This window comes from Dipodomys ordii, unplaced genomic scaffold (genome assembly GCF_000151885.1).
Source record: "Dipodomys ordii isolate 6190 unplaced genomic scaffold, Dord_2.0 Scaffold142, whole genome shotgun sequence".
Taxonomy (NCBI): domain Eukaryota; kingdom Metazoa; phylum Chordata; class Mammalia; order Rodentia; family Heteromyidae; genus Dipodomys; species Dipodomys ordii.
The window spans coordinates 3303229-3319729 of NW_012267358.1; the positions used below are offsets into that span (position 1 = coordinate 3303229).

Consider the following 16501-nt stretch of genomic DNA (forward strand, 5'->3'; position numbering starts at 1 on the left):
TAAGATATGGAACCAACACAGATGCCCCTCAGTAGATGAATGGATCAAGAAAATGTGGTATCTATACACAATGGAATTCAATTCTCTGCCTCCATCAGAAAGAATGACATTGCCCCATTAGTTAGGAAATGGAAAGACTTGGAAAAAATTATATTAAGTGAAGTAAGCCAGGCCCAAAGAAACATAAGTCTCATGGTTTCCCTTATTTGCAATAACTAGTATCTGTCTGAGACAGCAGAAAAGGTCAGATAAGTTGATATTAGGTGAAATGAACCCCAAGATAAGTATTCAAATGTTTTTTTTTCATGCAATTGTTTCCAACATATTTATAAGATGATTTCTTTGTTGCTTTGTTTGTCCCTCTCCCATGGTATAACCCCTGCTTTTACTGTATTTGATGTTGGTATAATTTGGGGAGGGGAAGGGAAAAAATCGTTTAAATAGGGATGCAGGTGGACCCATTGCAACAATGAGATGTACAAGTTGTTATGTCAAAAAACAAACTTTACAACTTTGGCCGGGGAGGGGTGGGTGGGTGTGGGGGGGGAGATATGAAGGGTTAGGAAGGGGAAACACAGGAGGAGGCAACAATCCTTGATAAGAAATGTACTCATTACCTTGCCCATGTAATTGTAACCCCTCTGTACAGTATTTTCACACACACACACAAAAATAGTCTCATGGACTTTCCTGCCCGGGCTGGCTTTGAACTGTGATACTCAGATCTCAGCCTCCTGAGTAGCTAGGATGACAGGCATGAGCCACCTGTGCCCGGCATAAGAAAGAAGTCTATTAAACCCGTATCTTAATTAAAATGCTATTTGCAGGAAAATCAACCATGACAACATTGAGATTCCACCACACTCCAGTTAGAATGGCTATAATCAAAAACTCTAATAACAACAGATGCTGGAGAGGATGTGGCCAGAAGGGAACTCAAAGCATAGTTTAAATATAAGGCCCTTGTCTGATGCCTAGCTAGTAAAAATCTTCTCCCATTCTGTGGGCTTTCTATTTATCTTGCTAGCTATATCCTCTGCCATGCAGAAACTTCAATCTGATGCAATCCTATTTGTCCAGTCTTACTTTGATTTGCTATGATTCTGGTTCTTTACTTAGGAAGTTTTGACCCATGCCTAGGAGCCCTAGTGTTTCCCCTACCCCTTCTTGTAACATTTTCATGATATCTGGCCTTACACTGAAGTCTTTGATCCGCTTGGAATTGATTCTGGTGCAGGGTGATATATAAGGATCTAATTTTATGGCCAATTCTGGCAACATTATTTATTGAAACAGCTGTCTTTCTTCTATCCTGTGTTTTTGGCTCCTTTATCAAATATTAGGTGGCTTAGGTCTGTGGGTTTTCTACTGCTCAATTTGTCCTCAGGCCTATTCTTGTGTCAGTACCAAGCTCTTTTTTTATTACTATGGCTTTATAATAGAGTTTGAGGATTGGGCATTGTTATTCATCCAATACTGTTCTTCTTGCTAAAGATTGTTTATGTTAGTTGGGCTTTTTAAAATTATTCAATATGATTTTTTGGATTGCTCTCTATATATCTTTGAAGAATGTTGTTTGATTTTGATGGGTATTACACTGAATTCATAGATAGTTTGGGCAGTATTGCCATTTTCACGATGTTAATCCCTCTAATCCAGGAGCATAGAAGGTTTTTCCATTTTTGTAAACCTGCTTTAATTTCTTATTTCAGATTTATAAAGTTTTCATAAGACAGGTCTTTCACATCTTCAGTTAGGTTAGTTCCTAGGTATTTTTAGGCTATTACAAATGGAATTGTTTTCCTGATTTCAGCGTCTTATGTATGAGGAATGTTCCATGGATCCTAGCTTCTCCAGAGCTTTTTATCAAAAAGCAGTTTTGAATCTTCACAAATGCTTTTTCTCCATCTAATTGAGATGATTATGTGGTTCTTGGCCTTGCCTTTGTTGATGTGTTGAATTACACTAATTGATTTGCGTATTGAACCAGCTTTTCAACCTTAGAATGAATCCTATTTAGTCATAGTATGTGGTTTTTTGGCTAGTTGTTGAAGTCAGTTGGCCAGAATTTTGTTGAGAAGTTTTTCATCAGTGTTCATCAGAGAAATGGGTTTATAGTTTTCTTTCTTTGATGTGCCCTTATCTGGTTTTGGGATGAGTGTTGTGCTGGCTACATAGAATGAGTTTGGTAGTGATCGTCCCCTTTCTATTTCATTGAAGAGATTGAGGAGTATTGGAGTGAGTTCTCCTTTGAAAGCCTTATAGAATTCAGCTATAAATCACTCTGGTCCTGGGCTTTTCTTGGATTGGAGGACTTTTATTGTCATTTCAATTTAATTACTTGTCTATGGGTCTATTTTGTTGGTTTAAATCTTCTTGGTTTAGTTTGGGTATATCAATATTCTCTAGGAATTCTTCCATTTCCTCCAGATTTTCCAATTTGTTAGCATAAAGGTTTGCAGAGTACTCCTTTTTATAAGGTTCTGAATCTTCCTTGTTTCTGTCATGATGTTCCCATTTTTGTCTAATTTTATTTGGGTGTGTTCTCTTCTTTTTTTAGTCACATTTGCTAAGGGTTTGTCAATTCTATTTTTTCAATGAATCAAATCTTAATTCTTTTTTTTTTTCAGGTAAGGGGTAGGTTTATTCAGTAGACCTGATGGTACCAGGCAAGGGTGGCACTCCACGTGGCTGGGAAAGGCCTGGGAATGAGAGAGAGCTGGGAAAGAGAGGAAAAAGAGAGGAAAGAGCTAGAGCAGAGAGAAAGAAGAGAGAGCTAGAAAAGAACAGAGAGAGAGCTAGAATAGAACAGAGAGAGCAGAGAGCTAGAAACGAACAGAGAGAGCACCTGGGCCTGAGCTAGGCCTTATTTAGGGTATGGGCAGGGAAAGGTGTGGCCACATCAAATTCAGATGTGACCTCAGCGGATGCAGAATTCAGGTAAGGGGTAGGTTTATTCAGTAGACCTGCTGGGACCAGGCAAGGTTGGCACTCCACGTGGCTGGGAAAGGCCTGGGAAAGAGCTAGAAAAGAGCAGAGAACAGAGAGAGAGCAAAGAGAGCTAGAATAGAGCAGTGAGAGAGCAGAGAGAGATAGATAGAGCTAGAAAAGAACAGCAAGAGAGAGAGCTAGAAAAGAACAGAGAGCTCAAATCTTAATTCTCTCTAGGGTTTTTTAGTATCTAATTCATGTACTTCTGGGTCTAATTTTGATTATTTCTGTCTACTAGTTTGGGGTTTGGCTTGTTCCTGTTTTTCAAGGAGCTTGAGATTCATCAGTAAAGTGTTGATTTGAGATTTCTACAATTTGTTGATGTAGGCAATCAGCACTATAAATTTTCCTCTGAGTACTGCCTTTTCTGTGTCCCAGATGAGCAGGTATTTGGTGTATTCATTTTTGTTAAATTTCACAAATGTTTGAATTTCCATTCTAATCTCTTCAGTGACCCACTGGTCATTCAGAAATGTGTTGTTCAGTCTCCACGAGCTAGATAATTTTCTGTGATGGCTTTTGGAATTGAGCTCTAATTTTATTCCACTGTGGTCTTACAGGATGCTGGTAATAATTTCACTTTTTTTTTAATTTGCACCATTTTCTTTATGACCTAAAATATGATCTACTTTGGAGTATGTTCCATTAACTGCTGAGAATGTATATTCTGATGCTGCTGGATAAAATATTCAGTAGATGTCTGTTAAGTTTAGTTGGTCTATGCAATTATTTAGGTTTGCATTTTCTTTGCTGAGTTTTGCCTGCATGATCTATCCAGAGGCGACAGCAATGTACTGAAGTCACCAACAATCAATGTGTTTGGATCTATGTGTGTTTTAGGTTCAATAGTATTTGTTTGATGAAATTGTGTGCTCTAGTATTTGGTACACAAATATTTAAAATTGTTATATCCTCTTGTAGGAGATCCCTTTATTGTTAGGCAATGTCCTTCTTTGTCTCTTCTCATTAATTTTATTCTATTTTCATTTTAATTTTTGTCTGAACTCTGGGCCTGGGCGCTGTCCCTCAGCTCTTCAGCTCAAGGCTAGTGCTCTACCACTTGAGCCACAGAGCCACTTCTGGCTTTTTTCTTTTTGCTTATGTGATGCTGAGGAATCGAACCCAGGGCCTCTGGCATGCAAGGCAAGCGATCTACCACTGAGCCATCTTCCCAGCCCCTCTCACTAATTTTAATTTGAAGTCTATTTTATCTAATATTAGGATTGCTATTCCAGCCAGTTTATGGGGGCCATTTGCTCGAAAGATTTTTTTCTAGCTTTTCACTTTGAGAATATGCTTGCTTTATTGTTCTTTGGTCTCATCTTTCTATAGCTAGTAGTAATTCTGACATAGGTATGTGATATTTTTGTACTTGATTTTGTTTATATATTGTATTATGTTTATCAATTTGCACATGCTAAACCCATCCTGCTTACTAAAATGAACTCAATTTGTTCATGGTGTGTGATCTTTTAAATGTGTTGTTGAATTTAGTTTGTAAGTATTAAATTAAGGATTTTGCACCTATGTTCATTGAGGAAATTGATCTATAGTCTTCATGTTGAGTCTTTTTCTGGGTTTGTTATTAGAATAATACTGGCTTCATAGAATTGAGTTTGGAGGTATTGCTTCCCTTTGTATTTTGTGGGATAGTTTGAGAAGCATTGGTATTAGTTTTCATTAAAAGCCTAAAAGAATTTAGGGTAAATCTGATAGAAGTGACTCTTTGTTGGGAGATTTTATTTTTGCTTGAATTATTTTTTACCCAAAGATTTTTTTTCATTTTGTCATGTAGAGTAGAACTGGTAAGTCAAATCAGATTCACTCATTTTCAAAGTGAGCTAATTGCCTTTTTACTACTGAGGACCTTGTGGGGTGTGGGCTAGGGAGGGTGTTCTGGGCCTGGGGCCTGGGTGCTGTTTCTGAACTTTTTTGCTCAAGGCTAGTACTCTTAACACTTGAGCCATAGTTCCACTTTTAGGATTTTTTAAATGTATTTGCACAAATGGTTTCAATGCAACATGTCAATTATTGGGCAGAATGCATCTAGATCACTGTCATAGCTATCATGTTCCTTCACCTCTCCCAATTCCACCCATTCTCTGTTTCCTACTCACATATTCTATATGTACTTCAAATATTATTTATTGCCCCACCATTCCTCTGTTGCTTCAACTGTGTTATTACCTAATTTTAAAAAGCCTAAAATTATTTCTAACCTTATAAATTACTTTTGTCTGTTTTTCCATATGCAATATTGCATATTGCATTGTGCAATATGTATTCTTCAATGTTTGGCTCCTTTTATTCAAACTTATATTTGTGAGATTCACTCATATTGTTGCATGTAGTCAATTTCTGGTTGACCATACTCATAAATAATTTAGGCAATCTAGACCAGGATAACTTTGAGGGCCTGAAATTATAATTCACTATTGTGCTCTTCAATTATTCTCTATAGAAAATGAACAAAATTATTTAGAATCATGGCTCAGTTGGTAGAGCGCCAATCAATGAGCAAAGTGGCAGGTACAGAGTTTTAGTACTGGTCTTGCAATAAAAAAGAAGAAAAAGTAAAGATGAACAAAACTGAAAACTGAGGGGCTGGGAAGGTGGCTCAGTGGTAGAGCGCTTGCCTTGCATGCCTGTGGCCCTGGGTTCGATTCCTCAGCACGACATAAGCAAAAAGAAAAAAGCCGGAAGTGGCGCTGTGGCTCAAGTGGTAGAGCGCTAGCCTTGAGCTGAAGAGCTGAGGGACAGCGCCCCAGCCCAGAGTTTAGGCTCCACGACCAGAACCCCCCAAAAAACTGAAAACTGATACTGAATTCCCTATTACTATGTACCAAGTACATATAATGTTTCATATTAAACCCTTAGTAAGTAACCACATAAAGTACATATACTTTTTATCATATAAGTAATGAAACAGAGATTAAGCAACTTATACTACCCATAGCTATAAAGAGCAGAATTTGAATCCACAACTGATTCCTAGTCTCACACTATTCCCCAAATGCAATTTTCATTTACCTATCTTCCGAAACCAATGAGCTTCATTAATCCTGTTATCTTCATTAATTCTGTTATTCTGTTGTTCATCACAAAGCTGAGTAAGTTTCAGGAGTGCTACATCAAACAGGAAAATGTGATACTGAGGTCTTTTATCTTATACTCGAGCAAAGTTGTTAACTCTGCTTATTAAAACAATCACACATGAATTCGAATTCAAGTTCTCTTCATGTACACGTGTGTATGTGTGGGTACATATCAACAATAATTAAAGTTACAAAAAAATGCCAACCTCCAAGAAGTAGTTAATTCAGGCTTTGAGAAAACAAATGTATCTTTATAGAGAATTTATAATTTTAATTGGTGTAATCATTTACCATGTGACATAGAAAGACATGATTTACATGTAAGGAAATGAACAAGAATGATAATTAAAATCCTGAAATGATGCTTAGCATGTGAGAGACTCTAGGTTCAATATTTAGTACCAAGAAAACAACCCCTTAAAAAGTCTAAAATTGAGAGTGAGAATTGGAAGAGTACCAATAGACTGGCATAATAATTTATTGCTATTTATTTCATTCAAAATAAAGATCAGTGTAGAACCAGAACATGCTTTCATTACCAGAAAGTACTTATTATGCTTTCATTGCCAGAAAGTACTTATTACTTACCCAATACTTTTCTGAGAAATAAGAATGTATACCAGTAAAATTTTCTTCATTTGAAAAGCTTTGGCTTCAAATTAGTTTGCTATGTTTAATGCCCTGATGACAGGAAACTGAGGTATAAAAATGAACTGCAGTAATAAATGCAATAGAATTTCTAAGGTATGGAGTCTTTGGTATGTTTTGAGTGTTAAAAAAATAAATTCATGGGCATTAGAAATAAAAAGACCTGTTATACATAAAGGATGCCTTCAAAGAAAGTGGGGTGAAAATGTGATGTTGCTAGAGATTAGTTTGCATTAAGTAGTTTAAAAGTAGTATGAGTAAATAGAGGATATGACAGATGGGTAGATAGACAATTCAATGTAGGAGTGTTGAGAGGGTGAGTCTCATCAAGGTATAATGCATGCATATATGGAGATGGGGAATAAAGCTCCCTTGTACCACTAACTGATGCTAATAAAAAATAAAAGAGTTAACAGTGTTAATTTGGTTTAGAGAGCATGAAAAACTAGCAGAGTTTTGGGCTTGATATCTTTTTTATTACATGTTCAGTTCATAGATTAGGATCATGTGGAAATTGGAGAGAAAAAAATCAGTAAAGAAAGAAGGGAAGAACAGAAGAGAGGGGCATGTCTTTAGAACAAACTAAAAACAGAGCTAAAGTCTTTTCTTTGCTTGTGGATGAAGAAACCAAAATAGACTTCTATGGTCAACATTAATAAGGAACACAAAGCTGAACTCAAATATTAGGTTGAAATCTGTGTGCTTAATGTACTTGAAGAATTCAATGGAGGATAGAGGCAAGTTAAGAACTGAAAATAACCAAGGAGATATTTACCTGTATTGAAGTAAGTTATAAGTCTATTCATTTCATTCTTTCTAAAAAAAATAAAGAAAAAAGTTTTCAATTGTTCTAAACCTTCACTATGAATGAAACACTGAAAAAGATACTATTTTAAAATGGGACTAAAAATTTTAAAGGGTGCAGTTCATTGTTCAAAGCTAAAATTTACCCTTTAATGCACCCCTCCCCCGCCCATGACATAGTTACTTATACCCAATGCTTCCACACTTCTAGTTCTCTTTTTTTCTTTTTCTTTTGTTAGTCCTTGTGCTTGAATTCAAGGCCTGGGCACTGTCGCTGAGCTTCATTTGCTCAAGGCTAGCACTCTACTACTTGAGCCACAGTGCCATTTTCAGCTTTTTCTGTTTATGTGGTACTGAGGAATCAAAACTAGGGCTTCATGCATGCTAGGCAAGCACTCTATCATTACGCCATATTCCCAGTCCCATTTCTTCTATTTCTGCATCCACTTTTATCAGAGGATTTCAGTGACATATAAGGTTTTATATTACAGGCTCATTAAATTTGGGAGTAAGTGATAACCTCTGTCATTTATAACCTTTGTTTTTGTAGTGGGTCTTGCTGTGTATGTGTGCCAGTGCTGGCATTTGAATTCAAGGTCTGGATACTGTCCCTTACCCACTGGTCCTCCTGCCAAGCTTTAAAAACATTGAAAAAATAGTTTTATTATTATTAACGTGTTGTACAGAGGGACTACCATTTTATGTCAGGTAATGAGCAAGTTTTTTTCTGGACAATATCATTGTTTTCTTTACTTTGTCCTGGACTTTTTAAGGAAGGGTAATTAATAACATACATTATTATTAAAATGAAGTTTAGAACCATTATTTCAAATAAAATATATAGAAATCTTCTAAGAAAAGATAGGGCTGGGTATAGTTTAGTGGTAGAGCATTCATCTAGTGTGCATGAGGTCTTGGGTTCATCTCTAGTGACTGGAAGGAAAGGAGGAAGGGAGGAAGAATGGAAGGAAGAGCATTTCTAATTGAACCAGAAGTAGATGGAGAACAGAAGCTTCAAATTTCCAGGTTTGTGAAGCATGCCATTTAAAAAACCGTTGCGCTAATACTGACCTCTCATTTTACAGATGAGTAAACAAATATGGTAATACGCAGTTAGAATGGCTATAACCAATAACTCTAATAACAACACATCCTGGAGTGGATGTGGACAGAAGGGAACCTTACTGCATTGTTGGTGGGAGTGTAAACTTGTTCAACCACTTTGGAAAGCAGTATGGATGTTCCTCAAAAGACTCCACATAGAGCTCCCCTGTGACCCAGCAATCCTGCTTTTGGGCATTTACCTGATTGATCACAAACAAGGCTGTACTAAAGTTACCAGCACAACTATGTTTATTGTAGCATTATTTACCATAGCTAAGATATGGAACCAACCCAGATGCCCCTCAGTAGATGAATGGATCAAGAAAGTGATATATATATATATATATACATAATATATATTATAATATATATGTATATATTATAATATATATATATATATATATACATAATGGAATTCTATGCCTCCATCAGAAAGAATGACATGGCCTCATTTGTTAGGAAATGGAAAGACTTGGAAAAAATTATATTAAGTGAAGTAAGCCAGGCCCAAAGAAACATAGGTCCCATGGTTTTCCTTATTTGCAATAACTAGTATATTCTGGGACAAGTAAAAAAGGTCAAAAGCAATATACATATGACCAGATAAGATGAAGTTAAATGAAATGAACCCCAAGGTAGGGACACAAGTTGTTTTTTCTTTCTTGCTATTGTTTCTAATGTATTTAAAAGGTACCATGTGATTTTTTTGTTGCTTTGTATGTCCCTCCCCCCAGTTTTCAGTGTATTTGATATAGGTATAATTTAGAGAGGGGAAAGGAAAAAACAAGATGTTTAAATAGGGGTATAGGTTGACCCATTGCAACGAGATGTACAAGACACTATGTTGAAAAACGAACTATACAATTTAGGCAGAGGAAGGGGGGAGTGTAGTTGTGGAGGTGGGAGGGAAGGGATGGTAAGGGGAAAACAAAGGAGGAGGCTACAATGCTTGATAAGAAATGTACTCATTATCTTGTTCATGTAACTGTAACCCCTCTGTACAGTGTTTTCACTAAAAAATTATTTTAAAAATCTGATGACAGAGATATTTTTCCAGGTTGATGCAGTTAGTGACAGTCAAGTCTACTACCTATATCTCTTGGACTTCCTATCATGTTTCTTTAAGCAATATGAAAATTTCAGCACAGGACTTCAACTTTTCAGTTCTACATTACGTAGACTAGAAATTGCCATTCTGTCCTAACAAGTAAAAAGCTCAACAAGCTAAAAACAAAAGATAACTACTTTTATTAAATCCATAAAACAGTGAGGAAAAGTTGCAAGCCACTGCCACAAAGACTGAAGAGACAGTGAGGGATTATTCGGAATCACATTTTACTGAAGTAGTGACTCACTTTGGAAACTGAAGCAAGATACATACATGAGAAGACAGAAATTATGTTTTTCATGAACATAATTTGAATTAAAATTTTTAAATTGTAATTTTTATAGATTTATACAATTGTATATATTTTTATAAACATTTATGAAATTTATAAAATTTTATTTTTGTACTTTAAAACTTTAGATTTTTAAAGTTATATTTTATTAAAATTTATAGTTTTAAAACTGCCAGACTCAGAAAAAAACCCTCCCATAACAATTTAGATGTTACAAGAACAAGGAGACACACATGGACTATCTGCATCTATCTTCTGCATTCAGATGCCAAGATACTGTAAACTCTTCCAAATAGAGACAATACTGGAAGTCTTTTTATTTATTTATTTATTTATTTTCGGTTGTGGGGCCTCAACTCTGGGCCTGGGTGCTGTCCCTCAGCTCTTCAGCTCAAGGCCAATGCTCTACCACTTGAGCCACAGCGCCACTTCCGGCTTTTTTCTTTTTGCTTATGTGGTGCTGAGGAATCGAACCCAGGGCCTCATGCATGCAAGGCAAGTGCTCTACCACTGAGCCACCTTCCCAGCCCGATACTGGAAGTCTTAAAAGTCACCTAGTAGATGGGCACTGATGGCTCATGTCTGTAATCCTCACTACTCAAGAGGCTGACATCTGAGGATCCTGATTTGAAGCCAGCCTGGGCAAATAAATCTGAGAGACAACTCCAATTAATCAGCAAAAAACTGGAAGTAGACATGATGATTAGGAATTACAACACTTTCTGTTTGTCTTAGAGGCTTATTTCACTACACACACACACACACACACACACACACACACACACACACACACACACACACACACACACACACACACATATGTTTGGGGTTTTTTTTTGCCGGTCGTGGGGGCTGAACTTTGGGCCTAGGCACTGTCTCTCAGCTCTTCAGCTCAATGCTAAAGCTCTACCACTTGAGCCACAGCACCACTTCCGGTGTTTTCTGCTTATGTGGTGCAGAGGAATCGAACCCAGAGCCTCATGCATGGGAGGCAAGCGCTCTACCACTGAGCCACCTTCCCAGCCCTCACTTAATATAATTTTTTCCAAGTCTTTCCTAACAAATTGGGCAATGTCATTCTTTCTGATGGAGGCATAGAATTCTATTGTGTGTGCATATATATATATATTTTTTTTCTTGATCCATTCATCTACTGAGGGGCATCTGGGTTGGTTCCATATCTTAGCTATGGCAAATAATGCTGCAACAGACATAGTTGTGCTGATAACTTTAGTACAGCCTTGTTTGTGATTATTTGGGTAAATGCCCAAAAGCAGGATTGCTGAGTCACAGGGGAGCTCTATGGTGGAGTCTTTTGACGAACTTCCATACTGCTTTCCAAAGTGGTTGAACAACTTTACACTCCCACTAACAATGCAGTAGGGTACATATGACCATAAAGATAATGTTAAGCGAAATGAACCGTAAGATAGGGACACAAGTAGTTTTTTCTTTCTTGCTATTGTTTTTAATGTATTTAAAATGTACTATGTGTTTTTTGGTTTCTTTTGTATGTTCTTCCCCCATGGTATAACCCCTGTTGTCACTGTATTTGACTCCAGTGTCCTGCATCTTGTATATACATTTTTCTAATTTGGGGAGGGGAAGGGACATAAAATGCTGAAATAAGGATACAGGTTGACCCATTATAACAATAAAATATATAAGACACTATGTTGGAAACGAACTTTACAACTGAAAGGGGAGAGGGAGGAGTTGGGGAGGTGGGGAGGGAAGTAAGGGAAAAACAAAGGAGGAAGTAACAATGCTGGATAGGAAATGTACTCATTACCTTCCTTATTCATGTAACTGTAACCCCACTGTACAGTATTTTTACAATAAAAAAATGAAAGAAAACACTAGTCAAACAAACAAAAATAAAAGAATTAGAGCACTTGATGGGCCGGTGGCTCACGCCTGTAATCCTAGCTACTCAGGAGGCAGAGATCTGAGGATAACAGTTCAAAGCCAGCCTGGGCTGGAGAGACCGTGAGACTCCTATCTCCAATAAACCACTGGAAAACCGGAAGTGTTAGAGCACTCGCCCTCAGCCGAAGAGCTCGGGGACAGGGCCCAAGCCCAGAGTTCATGCCCCATGACTGATAAAAAAAAAGAAAAAGAAAAAAAAAAGAATTAGAGCACTAGTCTTGAGCTAGGCTATAGAACCTTCTGGCTCTGAGTTCAAGCCCTTAGTATTAGCATTAAAAAGTAATCTATTACCCATGTGTTTGGGATAATAGATATTATCTGTGTTTTAGAATATTAAACATCACCCATCTTAGACACATTGCTTAGTGATTAGCAGTTAATAGATACATGAGCAACTTTATTACTCCAACTCCAAACGTTTAAAGTATAAACTATTAGGCCAGGGGCATGGTTTAAATAGTAGAGTGCTTGCCTAACAAGTGTGAGATCTGAGTTCAATCTCTAGAACTGAAAAAATATATATAAGGAATATAGAGTAAAACTGCCATTTCGAGTCCTTTATTTCTATATCCTGCATAGGGAGCAGTTTTGTGAACTGTGCTTCCAGTAGCTTTGCCAGGTTCTCACTGTGGATACTGAGACACAGTGTTGTTAGGGAGTTCTCTGTTCTTAACAAGACCCTTCCTCAAGAGAAATATTCAGTAAAGTTACCCTTTGGAGATATTATTGATATGGATTTCTTTTGCTGTGTTTGCGTGGGAAGGACATGATGTTTTCACAGTCCTTACAGCCTGACAGCCCTTCCAGCTCCACAGTCATCAGAAACAGCCAGGGTTGCAGCTCTCATTGCCTGTTACTGTTGTAGCTCAGCAACAGGCTAGGCCTGAAGACGACTGCAGTTTCACACTGTTGTAACCTTTTTGCATTCTTGTCTAAGAAATGTGATGAAAGAACTCCACAAATAGGACTGGGATGTAGCTCAGTGGCAAAGTGCTTCCCTAGCAAGTCCAATGTCCTGAGTTCAACCTCTAGTACCAAAAAGGAAAAAGTCAAAAGGAAAAAAAAGTAGTCCACAAATAATGAAGGTTGAGTGCAAAAAAAACTTTATTTAAAAGAGAAGTATCTTACTTGAAGGCCTCTGTTATTTCTCTGGGTTGCTTAGTTTTGTGGTTTTGATACCTGTGCTGTGCTCTGATTTGTTCTATTATATTATACTTAGATGTTTGGAAGTTGATGTTATATTGGTCAAGTCCTACAACATCCTGACTGGGTTTTAAAATTCCCAGTAAGGGCCTTTCCACAAATCTTCATACTGCATTCATGGATAGACTATGGAACTTGAGGAAATAAAAAGGGGTAGGGAGAGGATGTTTTGCTTACTGCTGGAACCTCATCAGCAACAACATGTCTCCTTATCTTGTGATTTCCTTTGCTAAGCCAGAATTCTGTTTAGGGGTCCTGGGTCCTAGCTAATCTACCCTTCCCATTATCAGAGCCTAATTGACTTGAGAAAAGGGAAACAATCCAATGCAGTATACTGTAGCTATCTTGTCTTTCTTAAGAATGGAGGAAACAAAAATAAACCTTCAAAGAAACAACCTAATTAATAAATAGGCTAAACACTTAAAGAGAGACTGTTGAAAGCAGTATGGATGTTCCTCAAAAGACTGACATAGAGCTTTCCTATGACACAACAATTCCACTCCTTGGGCTGGGAAGGTGGCTCAGTGGTAGAGCGCTTGCCTTGCATGCCTGAGGCCCTGGGTTCGATTCCTCAGCACCACATAAGAAAAAAGAAAAAAAGCCAGAAGTGGCGCTGTGGCTCAAGTGGTAGAGCGCTAGCCTTGAGCTGAAGAGCTGAGGGACAGTGCCCAGGCCCAGAGTTCAGGCCCCACGACTGGAACCCCACCCAAATAAACAATTCCACTCCTCTGCATTTATCTAACAGAATACAAACCAGGCTACACTAAAGCTACCAGCACAAACATGCTCACTGCTGTATTGTTTACCATAGCCAAGATATAGATGCTCCTCAGGGGTCGAATGAATCAAGAAAATGTGGTATATATACACAGTGGAATTCTATGTTTCCATCAGGAAGAAGGATATTGCACCATTCATAAGAAAATGGAAATACTTGGAAAAATTATATCAAACAAAGTAAGCCAGACCCAAAGAAACACAGGTCACATGGTTTCCCCTATTTTTTTTAACTAGAATGTGCCTATAAATCTACACTTGATAGTAAAAGACACAAAAAATAAACTTGGAAATGATAAACTATGCAGGTCTCTAGATATTCACACAGTGGGACCAAAGGAGGATATTCTTAGGAAAGGATCACAAAGGCTCAATAGTTAGGTGCATATGATTACATGAAATGATGTTTAATGAAATAAACTTCAAGAAATAGAAATGAGAGGCTTTTCGTTATTCTGCTTTTTGTTTTGTGGGTTCCCCCCCTCTTTGTTGCTGTATTGGATTTCTGTACCTTTTGTCTTATATGTAAGTTTATATGCTTTTGGGAGGGTAAGAGGTGCATAGAAATGGTGGGACAAAGGGTAAATAAATGCAGCAGTAATACTCACTAGACACTGGGTTGAAAATGAACTATACAACTTGTGGCAGAGGGAAAAACTGGGAAAAAATGAGGGAAGAGTTGACACTGTTCAAAAAGAAATGTACTCATTGCGGTAACCCCTCTGTATATCACCTTATAACAAGAGTAAAAAGAAAGAGGGGAGGAAACATTCTGACAAGCACTAGAGATGTTCACTTCAGAGGCACAGGCTCACTGAAAGTCAGATTTGTAGGATCATATGATTATTTCTTTTCTCACAAATTCACCACCACAGTACTGTTATAGCAGTCAGTTCTGTTATAGCAGTCAGTTTCTTTTTTTTTTTTTTGGTTGGTCGTGGGGCTTGAACTCTGGGCTTGGGCGCTGTCCCTCAGCTCTTCAGCTCAAGGCGAGCACTCTACCACTTGAGCTACAGCGCCACTTCCGGTTTTCTGGTGGTTTATTGGAGATAGGAGTCTCACGGTCTCTCCTGTCCGGGCTGGCTTTGAACCATGATCCTCAGATCTCAGCCTCCTGAGTAGCTAGGATTACAGGCGTGAGCCACCAGTGCCCAGCCTAGCAGTCAGTTTCTTTGAATGTTGTGTTTGGATATCAAAAAAAATTAAAAGACATCCTAACCAGACAAAAAGACACAAGTTGAAGAGACACAGCAAGTATCAGAAGCAAGCAAGGGCAGAACATTGGAATTAATGAGTTTAAAAGAATTATGATTAAATATGGTTAAGGGCTATAACAGATAAAATAAACAACATATAAGAATGGATGACTAGTGTAATCAAAATAGAGAAAATTCCAAAAAGGAGCCAAACAGAAATGATGGAGCCACAAAATACTGTAACAAAGTTGAGCATGCATGTGATGGACTTACTGATAGAGTGGATACTCTTGACCTTGAGAATATACCAATAGAAATCTTCATTATTAAAAAGCAAAGAGAATACAAGTTGGCAAGTTAGCACATAATATCACAGGAGAGTCAAGAAAGTGGTTTGCTGATAGCCACCCTTCTTTTTCCTTCAGACTTAAAAGAGAACCCACATCTCCACTTCTGGATTTTTGGTGGTTAATTGAAGATAAAAGTCTTATGGAAATTCCTGCATGAGCTGACTTCGAACCAGTCCTCAAATCTCAGGCTCCTGAGTAGCTAAGATTAGTGACTTAAGCTCCATTCGTAATAGCTCCACAAAAAATAAAATACCTAGGAATTAACTTAACCAAAGAAGCGAAGGACCTCTATGATGAAAACTTTCAAAACCTGAAAAAGGAAATCAAAACAGAACTTAGAAAGTGGCAAAAAATCCCATGCTCCTGGATTGGAAATGGCAATACTTCCCAAGGCTATCAACAAATTCAATGCGATACTTACCAATATGCCAACCTCATTCTTCAAGGAAATAGAAGAGGCAATCCAAAAATTCATATGGAACAATAAAAGACCCCGAATAGCAAAAACGATGCTTAATAGAAGGAACAGTGCTGGCAGAATATCAATACCAAATTTCAAACTCTACTACAAAGCCATAGTAATTAAAACAGCTTGGTACTGGCACAAGAACAGATCTCAGGACCAATGGAATAGAACTGAAAACCCGGAAGTGAACCCACAGACCTATCGCCATCTAATCTTTGATAAGGGAGCTAAAAAAATAGAATGGAAGAAAGAGCCTCTTCAGTAAATGGTGCTGGCAAAATTGGTTAACTACTTGTAGAAAACTGAAGCTAGATCCTTATATATCACCCTGCACCAGAATCAACTCCAAATGGATCAAAGACCTCAGAGTCAAAGCAGACACTCTGAAAACATTATAGGATGCAATAGGAGAAACCTTAGGTTACCTTGGCTCAGGCCCATATTTTCTTAGTAGAGACCAAGAAACACAACAAATCAGAGAAAGGTTGGACAAATGGGATTGCATGAAATTGCAGAACTTCTGCCTGGCAAAGGACAT

The 16501-nt window shown here is 37.7% G+C and overlaps 1 protein-coding gene across 1 annotated transcript in view; it reads right to left on the reverse strand.

Moving 5' to 3' along the window:
• Tex11 (testis expressed 11) overlaps positions 1-16501 on the reverse strand; it is a 211350-nt gene that overhangs the window by 74446 nt on the left and 120403 nt on the right. Inside the window, exons 20-21 of the mRNA XM_013031614.1 lie at positions 7510-7550; positions 6022-6117 (exon numbers count right to left, since the gene is read on the reverse strand). Coding sequence (XP_012887068.1) covers positions 6022-6117; positions 7510-7550 — 137 coding nt within the window. The remainder of the gene's footprint in view (positions 1-6021; positions 6118-7509; positions 7551-16501) is intronic.